Raw genomic sequence first — 27,570 nt, forward strand, 5'->3', positions numbered from 1 at the left:
TATGTGTTTTAAAGTCAGAAGTTGCTTTCTTCTTTCAGGGAAAAGGGCTAGATATTGGAGGTCATGGAATCTACCCTTCACTTTACAAATGAGGAAACTGAGGTCCAGAGAGATTGCAGTACCCTCCTTTTCTAAACCAGCCTTCAACTCAAGGCAGGGATTGTCTTTTTATACAGCCCTAGCTCCAACTCCCAAAGCTTAGGAGCTCTGCATGGGTAATAAACAGATGATATTAACAATAACCATCCACAGTGGATCCCTGTATAATAGTTTTCTACAGAGCAGAGGAATCAGGAGTTGCATGGATAATGCTCATTCCAACTATTCACACAGTTTATGGTATTCTATCATTGCATCTTTTAGTCCATTACAGAAAAGAAAAGCAACAAGTAAGCATTTCACTTACAACTGACAGGGTAGTGAAAAGAATTTCCTTAGGGAGTAGAACTGGCAGGTGAGTCTTCATGACATAGAAGGAATCCAAGGCATACAAAAAGGGGAAAGAGGCATTCTATGGGCATCTTTTAACTGTCTCTTTGCTACCCTTTGAGTAACTTAGAAGGGCCGTTTCAGAGTGTATGTGCTACCAAAGCAATCAAAAGTGAAAGGCACTTTTTCTTCTAAATTGTTGCCTTTGATAATTTCACTAATTTTTGTCAACTATTTTTATGGACTTACTATAAGTAAAAGCTCTATGCTGAAATGTCAGAGGATTAGACAAAGGTAATTCTCCTCTGAGAACACCTGACATATTACAATGTGAAAGAGTGGCTTCTGGAATCTGGTTTCTTGTAATTACCTGTATCTGCTGAGTAAAGACACTTTAGACATAGCAAATGCTTTCCTAACATGATAGCCCCTTCCAGTGCATGCCAGCAGAGCTATTCAGGGAGACTGATTTGGTATGAGTCGGGGCCACTGGCTCCTGGGTGGAGCCTACTCTTGGAACACACTGGAAGGTGGAGGGCTCTACTGGGGCTGCTTGCTCACATACACGCAGCATGGTTTTGCTTTCTTCCTGGGAAGTTTGGACAGTGCCATTGGCTCTGGCTCAGGGGCTGGGCAGTCATTCTTCAGACTTGTACTCCTGACTCTGGTGCATCCTGGAAAGGACTCGCTCATAGAACAGCAAATAGGCGCTAGAGGAGAGGACCTCCTGCAAGCTGGCCTTGCGGACAGCATCATCAGAGACCCATAGCCACTGGTTGCTGGTTGAGAGAGGGTTCTTGGCTGAAGGCGGGGACCGTCGGTAAGTGACAAAGTGTCCAGAGTGCATGTCACCATGGTGGACGACAACTGCCATCAGCCGGAAGAGGTATGTAGATGAGCTGAATAGTGGGAACAAATGCCAGTGGTTTATAGATAACAACAAAAATGGCCTTACAGGCTAAAAACAAAAAAGATCTTAGACGTTAAATGATAAGGGATTGATAGAATAGTACATGCATACAACAAAATACCACACAATCATCATAATACAGTTGTACATTCACTGGCACAGCAAAAGGTCTGTTCTATGAGTCTCTGTACATTATGTATGTATGAATGTTTAGATCCCATGAGTGTGTGTACATGCATATTGTGTGTCTGTGTACACACAACTGCATAGTGTGGATGACGCTAAAGATTTAATTAGTTCCCTAAGTGGTATCCCAAGAAATTTTAAATTTTCTTCTTTATACTTTATTTATACATGTATATATACTTATATACACACATATATGTAAATTTCATGTTTTTTTGTTTGGTTTTTTTTTTTTAGAGACAAAGTTTCACTTTGTCGACCCCGGTAGAGTGCCATGGCGTCACAGCTCACAGCAACCTCCAGCTCGTGGGCTTAGGCAATTCTCTTGCCTCAGCCTCCCAAGTAGCTGGGACTACAGGCGCCCACCACAATACCCAGCTATTTTTTTTGTTGCAGTTTGGCTGGGTTTGGGTTTGAACCTGCCACCCTTGATATATGGGGCTGGTGCCCTACTAACTGAGGCATAGGCGCCGCCCAATTTTATGTGTTTTTATAATTCTTATTTTTAAAGTGAGTTCTATTTTGGATAAAAATAAATGAGAATGTGCAAAGTGAAATTCTACCTCAAAATTAAAGAAAAAATTTATCTCTAAATTTCTATTAATTCATTTCTATGAGAAGCTAATTTTAGAAACTAAGAAGCCACAGCCTACAATGAATGCAGAACGTGCTTTGGAACAGCACTCACCTGTAGTCAGGAATAACTGGGAGAGGGAAGGGCACTGGGGCAGGCAGAGATGGCAATAAAGATGGGGAGCAGGCGCCATTCATAAAAATTTGTGTTTTGGGGGCCCCTGGCTGATGTGGAACTGTAAGAGAAAAAAATCAGAGTCAACAAGAATTAGCAATGGCTTTGGGTTAATGAAACATGGTTTTGATTACTTTGAAAATTAATTCCCCATATAAAGAAAAAAAAAACTTCCTTTTGTGTGGTACTGATTTGTAATATTTCCTACCTTTTTGTCCCTGCCTGCCTTAATCTCAAATAGAGGACAGGACCTCCTGCAAGCTGGCCTTGCGGACAGCGTCATCAGAGACCCATAGCCACTGGTTGCTGGTTGAGAGAGGGTTCTTGGCTGAAGGCGGGGACCGTCGGTAAGTGACAAAGTGTCCAGAGTGCATGTCACCATGGTGGACATGTCTACCGCTGGTCTTGACAATTTTGTGAGTCTTTGAGATTCTCTCTCCATTTGCGAACAACATGTATTAAAGTTAAGCACTAATTTACTGGCTTTTGACCTTCCTAACCCAAGGGAGCAGGCTTTCTCAACCTTATTAACAGTGTTTTGAGCTGGATCATCTTCTTTGTTGTAGGGGGATGTGCTAAGTTGTACAAGATGTTTAGCAGCATCCCTGGCCTTTACCCATGAGATGCCAGCAGCACCTTGTCTCATAGTTTTGACAACCAAAAATGTCAGAAGACATCTCCCAGTTCTGCCCCTGGGAAGGCAAAATTGTTCTGCGTTGAGAATCACAGATCTGAACATTTGCTTTTCTGGCTGAGTGCAGTGGCTCATGTCTGTCATCTTAGCATTCCAGAAGGCTGAGGCAGGAGGATCGCTTGAGTGCAGGAGTTTGAGACCAGCCTGATGAGAAATAGTGAGACCCCATCTCTACTAGAAATAGGAAATAAAAATAAAAAAATTAGCCTAGCATTGTGGTGTGTGCCTGTAGTGCCAGCTTTTTAGAAGGCTGAGGCAGGAGGATTGCTGAAGCCTAGGAGTTTGAATTGCTATGAGCTATGATGAGGCCCCTGCACTCTACTCAGGGTGACAGAGTAAGACTCTGTCTCAAAAAAGCCCCACAACATTATCTTTTCTTTAATTCTGTCAGCCTCTAAGGTATACCAACACATGACAACATTTAAAAATTGTTTAAGGATGTAGATAAAATAATTAAGGTGATATTTACATGTGTTTTCCTTTCAAATGTCATATTTAGGGGCCTTTATGTAATAAGTAGTTCACTGCTGAATTTAACCAGTGGGTTAAATGGACCTGTATCCCAGTCCAGAAGAGGAAGAAGGTAGGGTAAAGAGGTCTTTGTTTTGTTTTGTGTTTAATGAGATGGAGTCTTGCTATGTTGCCCTGTCTGGTCTTGAACTCCTGGGCTCAAGTGATCCTTCTGCCTCAGCTTTCCAAATAACTGGGAGAGGTCCTTGTTTTAAAACAAGGGCCAAGGACTAAGCCTGCTCCCTACCTTGTTGTTCCCAATGTTAATCTGATGACCTGGTGAGAAAGAGCCATACACAGTCTCCCCAGTGTCTTGCTAGGCCATGTGACTGTGGTCGCAGAAAGAACAAAAGGGGTATAGGATAATACTAAGTGAGGAATGTACGGGGATACAGGAAGACAATCCTGATTTAACTGGGGGCAGTGTGTAGGCAGTAAACCCTTACAGTGAGTGGGTTTTCCTTAAGTATAACTCTGGACCTCAGCGTGTCACATAAGACACCTCTAAACCCTGCCCCCACACTGCATTCTAGGGCCAGTTCTACATGCTGTTTGCCCTAACCAATCATTTACCTGTGTGGAGCCTCAGTTTCCTCATCAGTAAGACTCGGGTAATGACAGCGGCCTGCCTTAACTAGGACCCAATTAAATGATTAACCTCAGATGATGACGGTAATGGAATTAGATAAATAATTCAGTAAAGAAGCCATAGCAACCCAAATAAGATGCTCAGTGATTTTTTTCACCAGGACACGGCCTTCCCTCATTTCCTGTGTAAGTGAGATGACTGCATTGAGAGAGAAAAAAAGGAAAAAAGGAAAGAAATTCACTGGAAAAGCAAGACTGCAATGGTTAGCTTTTCTCCCTACACTTTTTCATCTGTAATAAAGTTTTTAAAAATATACATCTCATTTCGATGTAATTTTACCTTCTTTTAAGAAATCTTCCCTCGGGCGGCGCCTGTGGCTCAGTGAGTAGGGTGCCGGCCCCATATGCCGAGGGTGGCGGGTTCAAACCCAGCCCTGGCCAAACTGCAACAAAAAAATAGCCGGGCGTTGTGGCCGGCGCCTGTAGTCCCAGCTACTCGGGAGGCTGAGGCAAGAGAATCGCGTAAGCCCAAGAGTTAGAGGTTGCTGTGAGCCGTGTAATGCCACGGCACTCTACCAAGGGCGGTCTAGTGAGACTCTGTCTCTCCAAAAAAAAAAAAAAAAAAAAAAGAAATCTTCCCTCCTCTACCTCCATTCCTGCTGTTCTCAAGAATTTAAGCAACCACTGTACAAGCCCTGCACTCATGGCATGAGGGACCCAGAAAGTGGTGATGCCAAATTGCTTTTCTCTATGCTCAGAATTCCTGATTCATCAGCGCCCACCTGGTTTGGGCACTGCCGGCCCGTCCTGCGGTTCAAAGACAGGCCCTGTGTTCTCCTTCAGGTTAGGGTTGTGCTGGCTGGGTTTGTGTCCAAGGAGGTGGTACTTGTAGATGTCCATTATCAGGAATTCATTAAACTGCACGTGCTCATGCCGCTTCAGGGGCGTGCCGTGGCTGGACCAGCTCAGCCGCTGCAGGTGGATGCACAGACACTGCGGGATCTATGTGTGGGAGAGAAACCAGAAAGAAGTTGTCTCAGGAGCAGGCATGTGGAGTCCTTAAAAGCAAAGCCAACACAGTGTGTAGCATGGGCTCACCTTGCCTAGTTTTAACTGTTTAACAAAAGTGGTCCTTTGGTGTTCCACCTTTTCCCCATTCAAAGTTCCCTTTGCTTCAATCTGAAATAAAAGAAACAACATTTCTCCTCAGAAATTCCTGAAATAGGTCATCCATGGAGAGATGCAAATGACGCTGATGTTACAGCTGCCTTCAATTGATACTTAACTGCTACCTGGTGAAATGAACTCGGCTGCCCAATTATTTTTGAGTTGTTTTCTTGATTCCTCTTAATCAGGCGTCCTCAAACTGGCCCGCAGGCCACATGAAGCAATGTGATTGTATTTGTTCCTGTTTTGTTTTTTTACTTCAAAATAAGATATGTGCAGTGTGCATAGGAATTTGTTCATAGTTTTTTTTCTTTAACTATAGTCCGGCCCTCCAATGGTCTGAGGGACAGTAAATTGGCCCCCTGTTTAAAAAGTTTGAGGACGCCTTCTCTTAATCATTACTTAACGGTAACAGTGGATGGAAGAGAAAATGAAGAATCAACACAGAAAGTCAGACACTGGCATGTGATCTATTTTGTTCTCTGTCTTCAAAAATTCTGTTACGTACAATTCCTTTTAATTCAGAGGGTGAAATTTGATTACTTAGGGGAGTCAGGCAGGTAGCATTAAGTAAAAAGGTATGAAATAAATGGGATGGAAGGGGACTATAGTGAATTGAAGAGACAGATTCCCATTCTTAAAGAATGACATTCAGATTTTTTCTTTAAATACTCTGGGGAGGAAACAAAATTCATCTGGGAAAGAGACTTGATCCATGAGCTGCCAATTTCCAAATGAAGTTCAGTAGAAATGGTTGTGCCTAAAAAGATCTACTGGGTATAGTCAGAAGAGCTCAGGGACAGCGGTGTGAGAAGTGCTTTACAAGCACACAGGCCAGCTGGGAGAGGACCCTGAGGGGGTTCAATGCATACCTTTGTACAGTTGTCACATACAACATCCCGCACTGATTCTGAGGAGATGAAGTGGTGAAGGCAGTGGTCCAGGGTTAACGGATGACCCTACAGTATGAGAAGAAAACCATTACAATTCAAAGGAGAGCTACAATGAAACTATGAACAGATGGCAGTGTGAATCCCAGAGCTTTAACTTGGTATATACTGGCAATAAAGTTTCACAGACAGAACTGGCTATTTCCTGAACAAATGTGAGGCTCGAACCACTCTAGGTGGATACTACTGACAGATTCACAAGTATGAGGCTGTAATATAGCAGAAAATATGGACTTCACACTGTTTTAAGTACCTTTGAAATTAAGAACGTGTGAGGGGATGTGTGTTTGTGCGCATTCAAAAAGCCAAAATTTCTGTAGTAAGAGAAAAGCCATCTACCTTCCTCTCTTTTATAATCAGGCTGTGGTACAACACATTAAAGATAAGTTTCAACTAACTGTGTGTCTGAATAACACGTAGTACCTGAGTCATATAAATGCCTCAAAGCCTTTTCAGGTTGAAATATCTCCAAAGAAACCCAAAGTAAACCATAGATCAGTACATACCCATGTGGCAGCTGGAATACTAAGTGAAAGGCTATCAAAAGTATCAAATCGAACAGGACTCTAAAACAGAAATTGTAGAAAATTCAGAAAGGACTCAGGTTAGATTCCAAACTTTAAAGACTGGAAGATATATGAATATGAGACAGTTTCTTATTGAGATGTCCAACATTAATATAACATTCTTAGTTAGAAACAAGTTCTATTAAAAACAACCTTCTAAACGTAAGGGGTATACTAACACTAAAGGATACCCTGGAAAAACTATAAGATTACATACCTGACCCAGCAATTTTGTGATTTTATCCTAAGGTAATAACCATGGACATAACTATAAGAATATTCATCAATATTATTTATAATAGCAAAAATGAGAATGCAGTCATGCGTAGCTTAACAACGGGAATGTCAGAAATTCATTATTAGGTGACAGCATCACCAGGCGAACACCATAGAGATACTTAGGCAAACTTACAAACACGTACAGCGTGTTACTGTACTGAATACTGTCAGCAACTATAATATAATGGTATTTGTGCATCTCAACTTATCTAAACATAGAAAAGGTACAGTAAAAACATGGGCTTATAACCTTACAGGACCACTACTGTCTCCAAAGTCCATGTTGTGAGTGGCACATGACTGTAGTTGAAACTTGTAGGAAATGATCAAATAAATTGTAGTATGTTCACAGAATGGAATACTGTATTAAATGTAGTTAAAGAATGTATGATTATGTAGAAAGATGGTCATGTTATATTATTAACTGCAGAAAAGCAGATGATAAGACAGAGTAAGAGCTCCTGCTTTTGGAGCTGGCAGAGTAGCTGGGCTGGGCACACCTCTCCTTGAGAAAACTGTAAAATCTGGACCAAAACAAAACGAAACAAAACAAAACTTTCTGAATGACTGGAGAGCTACCAAAATCAGGCAGAAATTAAAAAGGAAGTGACTCAAGGGATTCCAAGAGCAAGATTTGAGTGTTTGTAGGTTTCTTGCCCCGTCTTTTCAGTGCTGGGTGGTAAAAAGCAATGTTCCTACAGAATTTTGTTGTCAGAAGACAAAGTTCAGGGCTACTAAAGACTAGGTGAAAATGCAGAAACAAGGGAGCCACAGAGACAGCTAGCCTCAAAATTTCCATAGTTTAGTTCCAGAGTTAGCCACTGAACCACACATGCACTGGAAAGACTCCAGAACGCCAGGCGAAAAGCAGCAGCTAGATGTTAAAAAAACTGAGCAGAGATTTTGCTGCTCAATGTAGGGTAGACATTTTGGAGTTTGAGCAGCCAGGTTAAATGCCTGCCAGAACAAAGTTCATTTTTCTTCAGTGAAACATACCGAATACAAAGTCTCTACTACAATGATGAGTATGCGATAAAAAGTTACTAGACATACAACACAAAGAGGAAAATGTGACCCATGGTGAAGTAAAAAAAAAAAAAAAGGACCTACTTGTTGAAATTAGCACACAAGGATCTCCTAGATACATATGATCAAGGACATATCCAACTTTTGGATATACCAAAAGTTGCCACCCATAGGAAAACAGGTATCTTGGAATGTGTTCTACATAAGTGGGAGAGAAGACTCTGTGTGTGCAGACAGCAGTGGCCAACGTGTAGAGAATATTTTGTAAAATTTTATAATAAATAATTTATAAATAAAGGTATGTTTAGCTACAATTTCCCATTTTTCCCTATGTATGGTGACTTTGGGGACACCCTGTACATAGTTATAGTGAATGGACAATGGAGAATCTCAGCAGGACAAATGAAAATAATTGCAAAGAAGGAAATGGAAATTCTACAACTAAGAAAATTAATTAAAATGAAATATTTGATGGACTGGCAGAGACTGAGGATGGATAAGAGTCAGTGAACTTGAAGACAGGTCAATACAAATAATTTAACTTGAAGAACACGGAGGAACAAGATTGAACAAAACCTCAGTGACATGTGGGATGATATCAAGTAGACTACCAAGGAGAAAATGGGCACAAAACCTCTTGTAACAAAATAATGACCCCAAATTTTCCAATTTGGTGAAAAATATAAATGTGTTAAGTAAAGATTAAAGAAACTCAGCAAACCCCAAGCAGGATAAATACTAAGGGAACCCTATTTATTGACAACACGGACAAAAATAAAGAGAAAATCCTGTAAGCAGAAATAAAATGACACTTTTACATATAGAAGAATGATATGAAAGGTACTGACTTTGAACAATGAAAGCCAGAAGACAATAGAACAATGTCTTTAAAGCAACAAATTTAAAATAAAGCAAAATAACAGTAACACTGTCAACCCAAATTCTATATCCAACAGAAATGTTATTAAAAAACAAATGCAAAAGAAAAACATTTTCATATAAATAACATCTAAATGTATCTGCCACCAACAGACCTACAAGAAATGTTAAAGGGATATTTTTAGGCTGTTGAGGAAAAACATCAACAGACTTGGATGTACAGGAAAGACCGAAGAACACCAAAAATGGTAAAGCAATGTATTTTTTCTCTTACTTTCTTTGAAACACACAGAAGTATTTAAAGCAAAACTATTACCACAGGTACTGTGGGGTTTATAATGTATATTGATATACTCTGTATGAAACAGCACAAAGGACAGAAAAATAGAGCTATATTTTTGCAATCTTCTGGCATTTTACATGAAAGATTATAATATTAATTCTAAACAAACTGCAGTAAGGTAAAACTGTATGATTTAAACACACACACAGAGCTTAAAAGTACAGCTAAAAGGCTAACAAAAGTATTATAATGAAATGCTAAAAATTACTGGATTAACCCAAAAGAATCCAGGAAAGGAAGAACAGAGGAATTAAAAGTATATAAGGCAAATAGAAAACAAATGATAACATGGCAGACCTAATCCAATCATAAATACTTACATTAAATGTAAATGGACTAAATATTCCAATTAAAAGGCAGATTATTAAGCTAGATAAAAAAGTAAGACCCAATTACATGCTGTCTACAAAAGCCACATTTTAAATATAAAGATGGGTTGAAAATAAAAGAACAGACAGACATATACCAAAGAAACACTAGTTAGATGAAAATGAATCATTCAAACACATTTCTTTTTTTTTTTTTATTTTCTAAGGACATTTTTATTTTTACCTGACTTGCCACAATATAATTACTCAATTCATACAATTTAGCACTGATACAATGTTATCATCTAATACACAACCCATATTCAAATTTTATCAATTATCCAGTAATATCTTTTATTTATCTCTGTTACATCCTAGGAAACAATTTTTCCCCTGTCTAGGATCCAGTATTACACATGGCATTTAATTCATATTGCTTCAATCTTCTGTAATTTAGAAGATTTCCTCCGTCTTTTTTGCCTTCATACATTAACATTTTGAAATGTACAGGTCAGTTACTTTGTAAAATAAGCCTTAGCTTGGATGTGTCAGTTTCCTCATGGAGATTCAAGTTGCTCATTTTTGTTAGCAACTCTACGTATGTGATGTGCATCTCTTTGCATCACATCAAAGGTGCAATTTGTACCATTGGTGAGGTTAACATTGATCAATAGATTAAGGTTGTTATCTGCCAGGATTCTCTATTTTAAACACATTATTTTCCCTTTAAAACCAAATAAACTCATGCAGCACCTGTGGCTCGGTTGGTAAGGCGCCGGCCCCATATACCAAGGGTGGCGGGTTCAAACCTGGCCTGGGCTGAACTGCAACCAAAAAATAGCTGGGCGTTGTGGTGGGCGCCTGTAGTCCCAGCTACTCGGGAGGCTGAGGCAAGAGAATCGCTTAAGCCCAGGAGTTGGAGGTTGCTGTGAGCTGTGTGATGCCATGGCATTCTACCGAGGGCCATAAAGTGAGACTCTGTCTCTACAAAAAAAAAAACAAAAAACAAACTCTAGGTAGCTACTTTGGAAGCGTGTAAGTATCCAGATTGGCATCCATCAATTATGCTTGGTTGAATCATGAAAATATGATTATAAGTTTTCTGCTGCTTCTTTGATTCTTTCGATATTTCTTTTTTGGCATGTCTCCTGCCATTTTTTGAGCAATTTCTTACTTTCTAGAATGGTGAAATATTCCCAGCTCATCTTGTACTTTGTCTCTCTGTTCCTAGAATCATACATTACTCCAAGTAGTCCAAGTTTGATTAGTAGATAATGGTATTTTTGAACCAAGATTTGGGTGCCTAACTTGCTCATTGCTACTGGGGAGTCACTGCATATACAACAGTCCTCCCTATCCACAGAGAAATGTTCCAAAAACCCCTAATAGATGCCTGAGACAGAGGCATTTAATTGCTGAACCCAACAGCTTTCATTGGGACATGTTCTGTTCTTGTTTCCCACCATGAATCTAATGCCTTTTCCATCTTACCTAAGCACTTACATACTATGGCTATAGGTTTTTTTTTTTTTTTTAATTGTTGGGGATTCATTGAGGGTACAATAAGCCAGGTTACACTGATTGCAATTGTTGGGTAAAGTCCCTCTTGCAATCATGTCTTGCCCCCATAAAGTGTGACACACACCAAGGCCCCACCCACCTCCCTCCTTCCCTCTTTCTGTTCCCCCCCCATAACCATAATTGTCATTAATTGTCCTCATATCAAAATTGAGTACATAGGATTCATGCTTCTCCATTCTTGTGATGCTTTACTAAGAATAATGTCTTCCACGTCCATCCAGGTTAATACGAAGGATGTAAAGTCTCCGTTTTTTTTAATGGCTGAATAGTATTCCATGGTATACATATACCACAGCTTGTTAATCCATTCCTGGGTTGGTGGGCATTTAGGCTGTTTCCACATTTTGGCGATTGTAAATTGAGCTGCAATAAACAGTCTAGTACAAATGTCCTTATGATAAAAGGATTTCTTTCCTTCTGGGTGGATGCCTAGTAATGGGATTGCAGGATCAAATGGGAGGTCTAGCTTGAGTGCTTTGAGGTTTCTCCATACTTCCTTCCAGAAAGGTTGTACTAGTTTGCAGTCCCACCAGCAGTGTAAAAGTGTTCCCTTCTCTCCACATCCACGCCAGCATCTGCAGTTTTGAGATTTTGTGATGTGGGCCATTCTCACTGGGGTTAGATGATATCTCAGAGTTGTTTTGATTTGCATTTCTCTAACATATAGAGATGATGAACATTTTTTCATGTGTTTGTTAGCCATTCGTCTGTCGTCTTTAGAGAAAGTTCTATTCATGTCTCTTGCCCTTTGATATAAGGGATTGTTGGCTTTTTTCATGTGGATTAATTTGAGTTCTCTATAGATCCTAGTTATCAAGCTTTTGTCTGATTGAAAATATGCAAATATCCTTTCCCATTGTGTAGGTTGTCTCTTTGCTTTGGTTATTGTCTCCTTAGCTGTACAGAAGCTTTTCAGTTTAATGAAGTCCCATTTGTTTATTTTTGTTGTTGTTGCAATTGCCATGGCAGTCTTCTTCATGAAGTCTTTCCCCAGGCCAATATCTTCCAGTGTTTTTCCTATGCTTTCTTTGAGGATTTTTATTGTTTCATGCCTTAAATTTAAGTCCTTTATCCATCTTGAATCAATTTTTGTGAGTGGGGAAAGGTGTGGGTCCAGTTTCAGTCTTTTACATGTAGACATCCAGTTCTCCCAACACCATTTATTGAATAGGGAGTCTTTGCCCCAAGGTATGTTCTTGTTTGGTTTATCAAAGATTAGGTGGTTGTAAGATGTTAGTTTCAGTTCTTGGTTTTCAATTCGAGTCCAAGTGTCTATGTCTCTGTTTTTGTGCCAGTACCATGCTGTCTTGAGCACTATGGCTTTGTAGTACAGACTAAAATCTGGTATGCTGATGCCCCCAGCTTTATTTTTATTACTAAGAACTGCCTTAGCTATATGGGGATTTTTCCGGTTCCATACAAAACGCAGAATCATTTTTTCCAAATCTTGAAAGTACGATGTAGGTACTTTGATAGGAATGGCATTGAATAGGTAGATTGCTTTGGGAAGTATAGACATTTTAACAATGTTGATTCTTCCCATCCATGAGCATGGTATGTTCTTCCATTTGTTAATATCCTCTGCTATTTCCTTTCTGAGGATTTCATAGTTTTCTTTATAGAGGTCCTTCACCTCCTTCGTTAGGTATATTCCTAGGTATTTCATTTTCTTTGAGACTATGGTGAAGGGAGTTGTGTCCTTAATTAGCTTCTCATCTTGACTGTTATTGGTGTACACAAAGGCTACTGACTTGTGGACATTGATTTTATATCCTGAAACATTACTGTATTTTTTGATGACTTCTAGGAGTCTTGTGGTTGAGTCTTTGGGGTTCTCTAAGTATAAGATCATGTCGTCAGCAAAGAGGGAGAGTTTGACCTCCTCTGCTCCCATTTGGATTCCCTTTATTTCCTTGTCTTGCCTAATTGTATTGGCTAGAACTTCCAGCACTACGTTGAATAGTAAAGGTGACAGAGGACAACCTTGTCTGGTTCCAGTTCTAAGAGGAAAAGCTTTCACTTTTACTCCATTCAGTAAAATATTGGCTGTGGGTTTGTCATAGATAGCTTCAATCAGGTTTAGAAATGTGCCACCTATGCCTACTCTTCAGTGTTCTAATTAGAAAAGGATGCTGGATTTTATCAAATGCTTTTTCTGCATCTATTGAGAGGATCATGTGATCTTTATTTTTGCCTCTGTTAATATGGTGGATAACGTTTATAGACTTGCATATGTTAAACCAGCCTTGCATCCCTCATTCAAACACATTTCAAGTCAAAAATTCTTATCAGAGATGAAGAGGGACATTTTATCAAAGACAGTAAGAGTCAACGTATTATAATACATGTGCTTATTCCCAATGACAAAGTGTTTAAAAATTCAGCAAAATAGAACTAAGGAAAGAAAAAATTCTAGCAAACATTTGAGAAAGAAATAATACAAATATTAAACAAAATCTTTCAGGAAACAGAAGAGAGAACATTTACTACTTATTTTATGAGGCTAACATAAATCTTATAACAAAAACATTATAGGAGAAAAAAACTATAAGACCAATATTTCTCATAAACACAGATACTAATATCCTTTAGGACAGTGGTCTCCAATATTTTTGGCACCAGGGACAAGTTTTATGGAAGACAATTTTTCCATAGACTTGGGGTGGGGAATGGGAGGCATTAGATTCTCACAAGGAGTCCACAACCTAGATCCCTCACATGTGCACTTTATAGTAGGGTTCTTACTCCTATGAGAATCTAATGCTGTTGCTGATCTGACAGGACGTGCAGTTCAAGTGGTTTTGCAAGTGATAGGGAGCAGCTACAAAGACAGATGAGGCTTCGCTCACTTGCTTCTTGCTCACCTCCTGCCATGTGCCTGGTTCCTAACAGGCCACAGACCACTACTGGTCCATGGCCCAGGGGTTGGGGACTGCAGCTTTAGGAAATACTAGCAAATCAAATCCAGTATATATAAAAAAAATAATACATCACAATCAAGTAGGGGTGGAGTTTATCCCAGAAATGCAAGGCTGGTTTAACATTAGAAAAATTAATCACTATAATTCACCACGTTAACAGAATAAAATATAATCATCCCTCAAAATTCAGAAAAAGCATGACAAAGTTCAATCACTATTCATTACATCAAAAATTCTCTTCGAACTAGGAAAAGAAGGGAACTCCCTCGGTATGACTTAATTATGAAACACCAAATATTTGCTTCAGATGATCTAAAACAAGGCAAGGATGTCTGCTATCACCACTCTTATTTAACTTTGTACCAGAGGTCTTAGTCAGGATAATAAGACAAAGAAAAAATAAACATAAAGATTGGAAAGAAAGAACTAAAACTATTTCCATTCACAGGTAACATGATTGTTTACATACATAAAGAATTCCAAAGTACCTTACAACAAAACTAGAATAAATTAATTTTTGTAAGACCTCAAGATACAATGTTGATAGACAATCTTCTATATACTAGTGGCAAACAACTGGAAAATAAAAATCTTTAAATTTCATTTTACTAGCATCAAAACATAAATAAAATCCAAGGAAAAAATGAGAGATGAATAGTCAACTTATAGATTAAAAAATATGTAAGAAACATTAAGGAATTATAATGTATGAAGTTTATTTTAAAAGAACTATTCAACACATTAGTCATCAGGGTAAATGTCAATCAAAATCACAATGACACAGCAAAGGAAACAATCAACAAAATGAAAAGGCAACCTATGGAATACAAAAAAATATTTACAAACCATATATCTGATAAGGGGTTAATAGCCAAATCATATAAGGAACTCACATAAAACAATAGCAACAAACAACACAATTAAAAAATGTACAAAGGACCTGAATAGACATTTATTAAAAAAAAGGCATACATATGGCCAACAGATATATGAAAAGATGCTCAACATCACCACTTATCAGGGCAATACAAATTAAAACTACAATGAACTATTACATCTGTTAGGATGACTATTATCAAAAAGATGAAGTAACAAGTCCTGGTGAGGGTGTGGAGAAAAGACAACTCTTGTACCCTGTTGGTGGGATGTAAATTGGTGCAGCCATTATGGAAAACAATACAGAAGATCCTCAAAAAGTTAAAAATGGAACTAACATGCAATCTAGCAATTCCACTTCTGGGTATATATCCAAAGGAAATCAGGATCTCAAAGAAGTATCTTGTACCACAATGTTCATTCTGTTCATTAAAGCATGATTCACATTTGCCAAGATATGGAAGCAACCTAAATGTCCATAGACAGATGAAGGGATAAAGAAGGGTCACACCTGTGGTGCATATTGCAAGGATACATGTCAGATCTATTAAGTATAGACTATAAATGTCTTAACACAATAACTAAGTAAATGAGGTAAGGGATATTTTAACCAGTATGATGTAAGCATTCCAAATTCTGTATGAAATCAGCACACTGTACCCCATAAATGCATTAATGTATACATGAACTACTTGTTTATGATTTAATTTAAAAATGATAAAAATATATTTTAAAGTAATTAAAAAAAAGGAATGTGGTGTGTGTGTGTACACACACATAGTGGAATATTATTCACCTCTAAAAAAGAAGTAAATGTTGTCATCTGTGACGACGTGGATGAACCTAGAGGACATTAAATTAATGCTAAGTGAAATAAGCCAAGGAGAAAACAACAAACGTACCGTATGTACCATAGCAGAGAATTGGTTGAAAGGGGCTGGAGAATGGGAATGGAGAGACATTGGTTAAAGGTATAAACCATATAAAATAAATAAGTTCCAAAGATCTAATGCACAGCATAGTGACGTAGTTAATAATACTGCATTATTAACCCTCAGGCCATAGACCAGTACCAGTCCATGGCCTATTAAGAACCGGGCCACACAGCAGGAAGTAAGTGGCAAGTAAGCAAATGAAGCTTCATCTGTATTTACAGCTGCTCCCCATCACTCACATCACTACCTGACCTCTGCCTTCTCCCAGATCAGCAGTGGCATTAGATTCTCATAGCACTGTGCATGCGAGGGACCTAGGTTGTGAGCTCCTTATGGGAATCTAATGCCTGAGAATCTGAGGGGAAGCTGAGGCAGTGATGCTAGTGCTAGGGAGTGGCTGCAAATAGAGAATATCATTAGCAGAAAGGTTTGACTGCACAGACATCATAATAAATCAATTGCTCATATCAAAACCATCCCTCCCACCCCCAGTTTGTGGAAAAACTATCTTCCATGAAACCGGTCCCTGGTGCCAAATGGTTGGGGACTACTGTATTGGATCATTGAAACATGTCAGAGAGTAGATCTTAAGTGTTCTTACCACATATACACAAAAAGTAACCACATGAGGTGATAGATACGTGAATTGGCTTCAGCATGATTGTGGTAATCATATATTCAATATCACCCCACTCCCCACCCCCTAGCCCCTGGCAACCACCACGTATATCAAATCATCAACTTGTACACTTTAAATATATTTAATTTTTATTTGTGAATTATACCTCAATAAAGCCAGAGGGGAGAACCACAATGAGACAGTACTTCACGCCCACTAGGATGGCTATATTAAAAAAAATCAGATAGCCAGGTGCGGTGGCTCACACCTGTAATCCTAGCACTCTGGCAGGCTGAAACAGGTGGATTGCTTGAGCTCGGGAGTTGGAGACCAGCCTGAGCTAGAATGAGACCCTGCCTCTAAAAACAGCTAGGCGTTGTGGCAGGTGCCTATAGTTCCAGCTACTTGAGAGGCTGAGGCAAGAGGATTGCTTGAGCCCAAGAGTTTGAGGTTGCTGTGAGCTATGATGCCACCACACTCTACCCAGGGCAACAAAGTGAGACTCTTGTCTCAAAAAATAAAAATACAGGGCAGCGCCTGTGGCTCAATGAGTAGGGCACCGGCCCCATATGCCAAAGGGTGGTGGGTTCAAACCCAGCCCCGGCCAAACTGCAACAAAAAAATAGCCGGGCGTTGTGGTGGGCGCCTGTAGTCCCAGCTGCTCAGGAGGCTGAGGCAAGAGAATCGCATAAGCCCAAGAGTTAGAGGTTGCTTGTGAGCTGGGTGACGCCACGGCACTCTACCCGAGGGTGGTACAGTGAGACTCTGTCTCTACAAAAAATAAAATATAATAAAAAAATAAAAAACACTAAAAGAAAAGAAAAGATCAGATAGTGTAGTGCTGGTGAGGTTGTAGAGGAATTGGAACCCCTCATACACTGCTGATGGGTATGTACAATGGTGCAGCCACTTTGGAAAATAGTCTGGCAGTTCCTAAAAAGGTTAAACATAGAGTTACCATTAAGAACTGGTGATTCTACTCCTAGGTATATACCCAAGTGAAATAAAAACATATATCCACACAAGAACTTATATATAAAGGTTCACAGCAACATTATTCTTAATAGCCATAAAGTAGAGATAATCCAAATGCTCATCAACTGATGAATGGATATACAAAATGTGGTAAATCCATGCAATGCAATATAATTTGTAATAGGACTGAAGTAGTGATACATGTTATAACATGGAAGAACCTTGAAAATATTATGCTAAATGAAAGAAGCCAGACACAAAAGGCCAAATATGGTATGATTCCATTTATATGAAATGTCCAGAATAGGCAAAGTCACAGTGACAGAGGTAGATTAGTGGTTGTCAGGGGACGGAAAGGACAAGAGAGATAGCTAATGGGTATAAGGATGTTTTTAAGGGGAGGGAATAATGAAAATGTTCTAAAATTGATTAAGGTGACAGTTGTACAAGTCTTTATTTTTTTTTTTTGCAGTTTTTGGCCAGGGCCGGGTTTGAACCCACCACCTCCGGTATATGGGGCCGGCACCCCACTCCGTTGAGCCACAGGTGCCGCCCCAAGTCTTTATTTTTTATGATGCTGGAAATTTCCATAATAAAAAATTATTTTAAAACTATAAAGCCAAAGGGGAAAAAATAGCCCTAGAATCTGTTGTGTCCACTGTGAGAGCACTGACCCAACCTTAGGACTTGAAATCCTGGCAGTCTATAATAGTTCTGCTCTTCTTGGTGCAGAAGATGTCATCTAAAGATCAGATGACACACTGGCACTTACCAAAGGGGAGAGGTCAGTCACTAAGTGTGGAAAGCCCAATCACAAATGCCATTGACATATGTCAATCCACACTGTCTAGGTCCTCTCATGAATACTAACTTAAAACCTCGTCAGGAAATAAAGCATTGTGCTGGTATTGGATTTACCTGGTGTTCACAGTGTTTGCAGACCATGTTACTAGTGAGTCTTCCATGAAAAGGATGTTGAGACTTCCAGTGATTGGATGTGGGATGAGGCGACCCTGGAATAAGAAACATCTTTTGATATGTTACTTTTAGCCCTTTGGCACCAACCTCAAAATTTACCCTCCCTTGTAGTAGGTGGTAGAAATTCCCTTTTGGGAAAAAATGTTCTTGAAAGTACATTGAAGGGCGGCGCCTGCGGCTCAGTCAGTAAGGCGCCGGCCCCATATACCGAGGGTGACGGGTTCAAACCCGGCCCCGGCCAAACTGCAACCAAAAAATAGCCGGGCGTTGTGGCGGGCGCCTTGTAGTCCCAGCTACTCGGGAGGCTGAGGCAAGAGAATCACTTAAGCCCAGCAGTTGGAGGTTGCTGTGAGCTGTGTGAGGCCACGGCACTCTACCGAGGGCCATAAAGTGAGACTCTGTCTCTACAAAAAAAAAAGAAAGTACATTGAAATAGTTTCTCTCATTGACCTCCGTCAAAAAGACATCCCATTTCTTTCTTTTTTTTTTTTTTTTGCTAAGGCCGGGTTTGAACCCACCACCTCCGGTATATGGGGCTGGTGCCCTACTCCTTTGAGCCACAGGCACCGCCCAAGACATCCCATTTCTTCACAGGAAAATTTATATAGATCTTTACATGGGGTTTCTGTGTAATGGGAACAGCCATATTTTTAACTTTGTTTTGGTTGTAGTTGTCATCATTGTTGTTTGGCAGGCCCGGGCTGGATACAAACCCGCGAGCTCCGTGTATATGGCTGACGCCCTAGTCGCTGAGCTACAGGTGCTGAGCCAACAGCCACATTTTAAAAAAGAATTTGTGATTAATAATAACTTTTTACAAATATATACTTAAAAGGTTTGCGATATCAAAAGGATACCACAAGTTGACATTCCATAAAGCAAGATAAACTTCTGAAATAATCAGAATAAGCAAGTTCTGAAGAACTGGGATTTTCTTTGTCTAAGAGTGGGGTTAGTGGAACAAATACTAGTGAGAAAAACAGGCTCTGGAGATGGGAAATGAGGATAATTATTATCCCATTACCCCTAGTATCATGAGCTTCAGAGAATTATGAGGCTTAAATGAGATACTGCAATGGCTGGCACACAGTACAGGTTGAAAAAATATTTGTTCCTATTACTACTAATGCAAATGTGTTAAATTTTATTTTTTTATTTAAGAAAAAAACAATTTCCTTCTAAGGAGACAAAGCGGAAATGCTGAGGACTCAACAGATTCATCTTAAGTTCTTCCCAGAATCAATTCAGGAAGGTAAAAAGAAAGCCCTGTTTGAAGCACAAATAAGTCAATTTAGAAGAAACTGAGCAGGTGTGGGGGAACATCAAGAAAATCATTTGAAGTTGTTTCCAGAACACAAATTCCTTTGCAAGTACATCACCGTTCAAGCTTGGATATCACCAGAAAAAAAAAAAAATCTTTTTAAAACAAGGAAATTATTGTCGTATCTAAAAAGTACACATCTTAAAAGTATTATATTTCAATGGAAAACAAGTACCTCTTGTGCAGCAGGTTATTTGTTTGGGAGTTATTTCTGACTGCTGCTGTTGAGAAAAAAAAAGAAAAACTGAAAACCCAATTACAGTTCCTTTTATCACCCTCACCTACCCTGAAATCTTACCAAATTTCAGTGCTGACTGCACCACTGAATCAACATTTAACAAAACCCCTGTTTCTAAAAGTAGCCTCAGTTATCCTTTCTGGTTGTTTACTATGCATATGCACTGTATTCCTTCCTCCGTCTAGAATATTTTCCCTCTTTACTAGTTAACTTTTATCAATTTCTCAAATATTTATACCATTAAAGGGAAATAAGGACTCATTTAGTATTTCTATAGCCTCTCATTCTCCTCTATTAAGTAGGAAAAAATAATACATTCTTTCTTATCAAAGCCAACACAAATTGCAGCAGCAAATCATTTTAAACAGCCTTGAGATCCCTAACCAAAGTCACCAACTCCAAGTATGTAGTTTAAGACCTGCACCTGGCTTCGCTTCCACTACAGATTTTTCTTTTTTTTATGTTGCTCTCGGTAGAGTGCTGTGGCGTCACAGCTCACAGCAACCTCAAACTCTTGGGCTTAAGCAATTCTCTTGCCTCAGTCTCCCTAGGACTACAGGTGCCCGCAGCAATGCCCAGCTGTTTTGTTTTTTTTTTTGCAGTTGTCTTTGGTTGTTTAGCAGGCCCTGGCTGGGTTCGAACCCTCAAACCCACCGGCCTTGGTGTATGTGGCCAGCGCCCTACCCACTATGGGAGCCACCACCCCACTATTGATTTTTATTAAAATTTTATGTTGTAGTTTAAGGCTGTACAAGGATTATACTTGCAATTCCTATGCTTATTAAATATACACAAGCTGCTCTGAATATATTGAAAATGTTGATAGTTTACCTCCAGGGAGTGTACATCAAATAAATGTGTGACCCGTGGCTGGCGGTCTCGTTCATCTTCCAGTGATGAGGTAATGACATGGAATAATTCATGAGCATCCTGTCAAAGGGCAAAGCACCTTCAGAGAGGCCACGGAGGCAAAGGCAGCACAGAATCAGCCCTGGGTAGACCATCAAGCAGACCCCATACGGATAATATGGGCAGAATCTGCTGTCCAGGCCCAGCTCTTGAAATGGAAACAGTTGTGTCCTAGATACTGTCACAAAACCCTCAACTGAGAGGCCTAAGAGGAGAGAGGAAGAGAGAAAGCTGGTGGCTGCCCTATGACAGCAGGTCCTTAGCCTGCTTTAGTTATACGGAGATGGCCCATGACCTCCAATCTACCTGACTCCAAAGGAACTCCTTTTTTTTTAAGAGACAGAGTCTCACTTTGTCGCCCTCAGTAGAGCGCCATGACATCACAGCTCACAGCAACCTCCAGCTCTTGGGCTTAGGCGATTCTCTTGCCTCAGCCTCCCAAGTAACTAGGACTACACGCGCCCACCACAACGCCCGGCTATTTTTGTTGTTGTTGTTGTTGCAGTTTGGCCAGGGCCAGGTTTGTACCCACCACCCACGGTATTTGGGGCTGGTGCTCTACTCACTGAGCCACAGGCACTGCCCAAGGAAGACTTTTTTTATTTTTTGGAGACAAAGTCTCATTATGTCACCCTCAGTAGAGTGCTGTAGCATCACAGCTCACAGCAACCTCAAACTCTTAGGCTTAAGCAATTCTCTTGCCTCAGCCTCCCCAGACAGCCAGGACTATAGGCACTTGCCACAACACCCGGCTATATTTTTCTTGTAGTTGTCATTGTTGTTTTGCAGGCCCGGGCCAGGTTCAAACCCACCAGCCCCAGTGTATGTGGCCGGTGCCCTAACCACTGGGCTACAGGCACTGAGCCGACTTTTTTTTTTTTTCAATTGTGGTAAAACACCTATAACATAAAATTCACCATCTTAGCCATTTCTACATGCATAGTTTTACAGCATTAAGTACATTTATGTTGTTATGCAGCTATCATCACCAACCACCTCCAGAACTTTTGCATCTTCCCCAACTGAAGCCCCACCCCCATGAAACACTAATTCCTCATCCCCCTGCTCCAAGGAGCCACCATTCTACTTTCTAGCTCTGTGAACCTGACAATTCTAGGTAGCCCAGATGAGTGGAATCACACAGTACTTGTCCTTTTGTGCCTGGTTTATTTCACTTAGAATGATGACCTTAAGGTTCATCCATGTTACAGCATATTGCAGAATTTCCTTCTTTTTATAGCTGAATAATAGCTATTGTATAAAAATTTTGTTTACCTGCTCATTTGTTGATGAACACTTGGTTTACTTCTACTTTTTGGATACTACGAATAACATTTCTGGCTGTACTAGAAATGGGATTGCTGGATCCAATGTCAGGACTATTCTTTTTTTTTTGTAGTTTTACATTTTATTATTTTACATGGGTTGTGGGCACAAAGCAATTCTCCTTAATAAAGTTGACAATTAGTTTCACTCTGAACATTTTTAATAATGCACATTTAAAAAAAGTATTCATCTTACAAATTGTTCTGCAATCCAAACATACAATAGCTTGGAGCACATTTAGAAAACAAAGCCAATGTAAAAAGACAGATTAAAACAACTAGAACAGTACAGGTTTTGTATGGCTCGGATTTTACAGTTTTCTTACTGTATCACAATGTCAGAAATCTGTTCCTTCCGCTGGCTCCACTGCTCCGGATTTAAAGAAATAGCTTTCCTTCCTGGTTTCATTTCACCTTCTGGATCCATCCAATATTCTCTAATATCAATAAGAACTTTCCCTTTAAAGTCCTGAACACTAACGTACCTCATTTTCCCAATCTGAAACATGTTATCATCTCTGCTGCTGCTGCTGCTCTGTTTGGAAGATGACAGAGCTCTTGAAGTTTCACCAGTCTTTTGCTTCTTCACAGGTTTTTCTGGAGCAACTTGCTTTTTCCTCTTTAACTTTTGTCAACTTCACTGTCTGAATCACTGCCAGAAGAGCTTGAAGAAACAAGTTCCTTTGATTTCGGCATTGCTCTGCTTCTGCAGTCTTGCACCCTCCTGCTCGCTCGCTCGTGACTGACTGGACTATTCTTTGAGAATCAACTCAAACAGACTTTCCTAAAAGCCAAAGCCACGCCTCACTCTTCCTGGAGGGACAGGACATGCCCAGTGCTAGGCCTCTCTGGGCCCTCCACTTGCTCTCTTGTCCTTCTTCCCACACAGTCATTGGAGCAGACTTTTAAAGACAGATGACATTACTCTTTTGCTTTCACCTCTCCTATGGCTTTCACTTCTAGAGTAGATCTACTCTTCTTTCCTGACCTACAAAGCTCCTGTGGGAGGGCCCAACATTCCTCCTAGAACCCTCTCCCTCATTCACAATGCTCCAGCCCCTGGTCTCTTTTGCATTCCTTGCAGATACCAAGTTTATTCCCATCTCAGGCTGTGCCCAGACCTTCTCATTCCTCAGGTCTGCGAGCTCCTCCTCTGGAAGGTACTCCTTGATCAACTATCCCAGCCCCTCAAACCCTGCCTGCTCCCAGCCAATTTTCAGCAGTCTTGCAGGCTCCACCCCTATTAATCCCTGAGGCCTCTCCAGCTCCCTGCCTCAACCCCTATCACAGCTCTGCTATCTCAGGTCCAGACAACTGCAGCCTTCACTGCTTACCCTTCCTTTCTTGCCCCTACAGCCTTTCTTTTTGAATATAAGTCAGATCAAACCGGGCTTCTGTTCAAACCCCCCCAGTTGCTCTGAGGCACACACAATAAAAGCCTGACTCGTGCTGCTCCCTGCCAAGCTCCACTGGTACCCTCCCTGCCCTGGCTTCCCTGCCGTTCTCTACATGCTACAGCCATGCAGAGGGCTCCAGGGTTCCACCGTGGCTTCTTCTCTCAGTGGAACGCTCTGCACCCAGGTCTTCACTCCTTTTTATGCTGCTGTTTTCAGAAGAGCCTCCCTACCCAGGGCAGTCTCCTCTCCTGCTCCCCTGGTTCCCCCAGGCTTTGTAATTACATCATCCTGTTTATTTTTTTCCTCTGGCATCATGAAATTACTTGTTTGCTTCTCCCCGAGCCACCCCCTACCAAAATTCTAGCTCCATGAGAGCAGAAAACCCTTCATGTCCTGTTTCTGCTATAACCCCAATGCCCTCACCAGGCCCTGCCTGAGGCAGGTGTTCAATAAATATTTATTGCACACATAAATTAACCCCCCTCCTGGGATATAAACTGCTGTTCACAGAGAGTAATATAGATAAAGAAGGCAAGGCTCTTGCCCTGGAGGGAGTCACCATCCAGGGTTAGGTATGGCAGCCCACGCCCCCAGCAGAGCTACAGCCCTGTTGCAGCAAAAGCCTCGGAGCCCAGAGGAAAGCCAGCTCTTCCTGGGAGGCTCAAGGAGCCTTCCCGAACAAGGCATCTGCACCTACTCTTGAAACAGATTCCAAGATAGAACAGAGTCTGATCCATAACCTTTCTTGCCAGTCAGCCACATAAATACTTGGCTTTGAGAAAAGTGACAGGATGGTAGAAAAGGGGGGAGCCTGAGAGTGTAGGCTTTAGCACCAGACTGGCTTAAATCTTGGCTCTGCTCCTTAAGTAGCTGTGTGACTTTGGGCAAATCACTTTACCTCCTTGAACTTCAGTGTTTCTATCTGTAAAATGGGGATAATAACAGCAATTCCTAACAGGGTTTTGTGAGTGCTAAATCAGACAATGCATGTAAAGCAAGCACTTACCTCAATGCATTCTGCATAGCTCTAGCTTTAGACACAGAAAATGTATTACTAGTGAAAATCTGCTACTGATTGGCTAGATCACTAATAATGAAGATGTGGGTGAGGTCCCATACAAGATACTCTGGATGCTTTCAAAGGGTACAGACCAAGGGACACACGTGCTCATCTCTTTTTCCTGCTTACATAGCACTCTGTGGTTCAGTGACTGTTGTGGCTGAAGATGTTAGAAATACTTCTAAGGAGTGACTCACTTAGGTGATGGAGGGGTATGACTTGGAAAAGTTATCTAATGTCCCTGGGGACTAAATCTCAAAGTCATCCTCTCAGTTTAGAGAAATATAAAATGTAGCTAAATAATTTTAGTTACCAGAGGAGGATTAAAAAAGTATTTTCTAAATAGAAAAAAATTTCAACATACAACTGGATCAACTAAGTTGCTTTTTAAGAAAGTATAAGCTGGGCATGGTGGCATATGCCTGTAGTCCCAGCTACTGAGGAGGCTGAAGTGGGAGGATGGCTTGAGCCAAGGAGTTGGAGGATACAGTAAGCTCTATCTGTGCCACTGCTATCCAGTCTGAGTGACAGAGTGACATCCCCATGGACAGAAGGGAGGGAGAGAAAGTAAAGATATCACCAACATCATGTTTAAAAAGTAATACATGGCTTCAGATTAAAGCAGAAACGAGAAATAACAGGAACTAGAAAGCCTTTCCATCACCCTTTTCAAAGTTTTTAAATGACTCTCACTTCAGCCCCACAATGTTGGGAGGTCCAAAAGGCCATATCCCATTTCTCTGGCCTGGTGTCCGGACAGTGGCAAAAGATGCCTACACGAAGCCTGGCGATGTGGTTGGGGAGGAGGTAGAGTACAGTGTGCACAGGCCACTGAGACTAAATGTTTTCATCCCCAGAGCGTCACTCTCTTGGCCTCACACTTGCTGTTGGTAATAGTGGTCTGGGAAGAAGGAGAGTGGCCAAGTTCCAAAGCAGGCAGTGAAACCTGGAAAAGGGACGTGGGCATGGCTGGATAAAGCCTTGGGGTTCCATATGACAACTTCTTGAGGTTTGGGGCCACTTTAAACCAAACTTTGAAAACTGATTTTTATATTTTATAAATGAGGGTATGGTCCAAAAAAGGATCTCTCCTGAATCTCTGAGCTTCCAGGATAAAGCTACTTGCTTCTTTTTTTTTTTTTTTTTTTTGAGACAGAGTCTCACTCTGCATCCTGAGTACAGTGCTGTGGCATCATAGCTCACTGTAACTTCAGACTCTTGGGCTCAAGCATATCTCTTGCCTCAGCCTTCCATGTAGCTGGGACTACAGGCCCCCAACACAACACCTGGCTCTACTTGCTTCTTTCTAAAGAACCCAGGTATCCCTGTCATCCACTGGAATACAAAGTTGCTCAAGAACTAAAAAGATTTTTGCTCTTTGGTGACTGTGTTTATGCCTTATCCTGCTAACCTTTTGCCCACTGGATAAAAAAGAGCTGGTTTCTCCTCTGAACGTGAAGATCAGAAACAAGGTTGGTGCCCTGGTCTCAGAATACTAAGATCCAGACATAAGTTACTTCATTTACTACATCAGTACTTCAATGTACTAAGGTACATTCAGGCCAGGCAACTGTTAAGGTCAAGCCCCAAGTTACTAGGCAGGGAAAAGATTCTTCAAACTGAACCTATTTGAATGTTATGCTCACCTGTTCTTCAAATGAAGAGATCTGCCATCTGTACAGTCTTAAGACATCCAACAAACAGCTTGCATCCAAGACCTCATCATCCGTAACTTCTTGGCAGGACAAAGCTGGAATCAAAAAGGGTAAGACAATTATGAAATTCATCATTGTAACAACCAACCAGAAAACTTGCATAGTACAACACATCAAAGTTAATTAAAAATTTTAGGACTGCAAGATTCACTTTGGAATTAGAACACTTTAATCATTCTTCTTTGTAGCCTTACCCATGCTTAGCATTATATTAGGTACTTCACATTAAATGAAATTTTTCATAAGGCTTCAACATTTAAATGAAGTAACTGATATCTGGATCTTCAAATTATCACCATCAACATAAATTTATTGTTGTCAGGTTCTTATTGAGTGAAACGATGTTAACTCGCAACTCTCAGAGTTGGGAGGGCCCCTAAGCATTCATTTTGTCCAACCTCGTACTCTGTGCTTAACTCCTCTCTGCAGGGCTCTTTCCCATGGCTATGAGGCCTTTGCTTGTATTTGTTTGAGTTTCTGATTACCATGGCAAAGCATCAAGCTAAAGGTGGCAGCCTAAAAAGGTCTGCTGAGTGGTTTAGTTTGCTTTATTATTATTATTATTTCTGAAGAGACAAAGTCTCACTCTGTCGCCTGGGCTAGAAGGCAGTGGCACAATCCTATCTCACAGCGACTTCCAACTCCTGTGCTCAAGTGATACTCTTGCCTCAGCCTCGTAAGTAGCTGGAACTACACACACAGACAATTTTTAAATTTTTATAGAGGAAAGGTTTTGCTGTTGCCCAGACTAGTCTCGAATTCCTGACCTTAAATGATCCTCCCATCTCAGCCTCCCAAAGTGCTGGGATTACAGGCATGAGCCACTGTACCTAGCCTTACTTTTTTTTTTTTTGAGAGGGAGCCTCAAGCTGTTGCTCTGGGTAGAGTGCCATGGCATCACAGCTCACAGCAACCTCCAACTCCTGGGCTTAAGTGATTCTTTTGCCTCACCCTCCCAAGTAGCTGGGACTACGGTGCCCGCCACAATACCCGGCTATTTTTTTTTGGTTGTAGTTGTCATTGTTGTTTGGCAGGCTCGGGCTGGATTCAAACCTGCCAGCTCTGGTGTATGTGGCTGGTGCCTCAGCCGCTTAAGCTATAGGCACCAAGCCCTGGTCTTACTTTTAAATTATAAGT

At 40.7% G+C, this 27,570-nt stretch overlaps 1 protein-coding gene, 1 long non-coding RNA gene and 1 pseudogene across 5 annotated transcripts in view; 1 reads left to right on the plus strand and 2 right to left on the minus strand.

Moving 5' to 3' along the window:
* Positions 1–612: 612 nt before the first annotated feature.
* The window catches only part of USP30 (ubiquitin specific peptidase 30), a 37,093-nt gene continuing 10,135 nt past the window's right edge, over positions 613–27,570 (minus strand). For 2 of the 3 annotated variants that reach the window (XM_053588584.1, XM_053588582.1), the window contains 10 exons: positions 26,365–26,468; positions 20,859–20,957; positions 19,965–20,010; positions 18,409–18,503; positions 6,689–6,748; positions 6,105–6,191; positions 5,164–5,244; positions 4,848–5,067; positions 2,214–2,334; positions 613–1,328 (listed from right to left, as the gene is read on the minus strand). In XM_053588584.1, the coding sequence (XP_053444559.1) occupies positions 1,067–1,328; positions 2,214–2,334; positions 4,848–5,067; positions 5,164–5,244; positions 6,105–6,191; positions 6,689–6,748; positions 18,409–18,503; positions 19,965–20,010; positions 20,859–20,957; positions 26,365–26,468 (1,175 nt within the window). In that variant the 3' untranslated portion in view covers positions 613–1,066. The remainder of the gene's footprint in view (positions 1,329–2,213; positions 2,335–4,847; positions 5,068–5,163; positions 5,245–6,104; positions 6,192–6,688; positions 6,749–18,408; positions 18,504–19,964; positions 20,011–20,858; positions 20,958–26,364; positions 26,469–27,570) is intronic. The other variant, XM_053588583.1, reaches the window with a different exon arrangement.
* On the plus strand, positions 1,202–4,367 carry LOC128583929 (uncharacterized). The gene is made up of 3 exons (XR_008379588.1): positions 1,202–1,315; positions 2,515–2,620; positions 4,227–4,367. It is a non-coding gene; the product is annotated as an uncharacterized LOC128583929 (long non-coding RNA).
* On the minus strand, positions 22,322–23,439 carry LOC128583928 (activated RNA polymerase II transcriptional coactivator p15-like; annotated as a pseudogene). Its single transcript, XR_008379587.1, has one exon. The product of XR_008379587.1 is annotated as an activated RNA polymerase II transcriptional coactivator p15-like (transcript).

This window comes from Nycticebus coucang, chromosome 4, assembly GCF_027406575.1.
Source record: "Nycticebus coucang isolate mNycCou1 chromosome 4, mNycCou1.pri, whole genome shotgun sequence".
NCBI classification, from domain to species: Eukaryota; Metazoa; Chordata; class Mammalia; order Primates; family Lorisidae; genus Nycticebus; species Nycticebus coucang.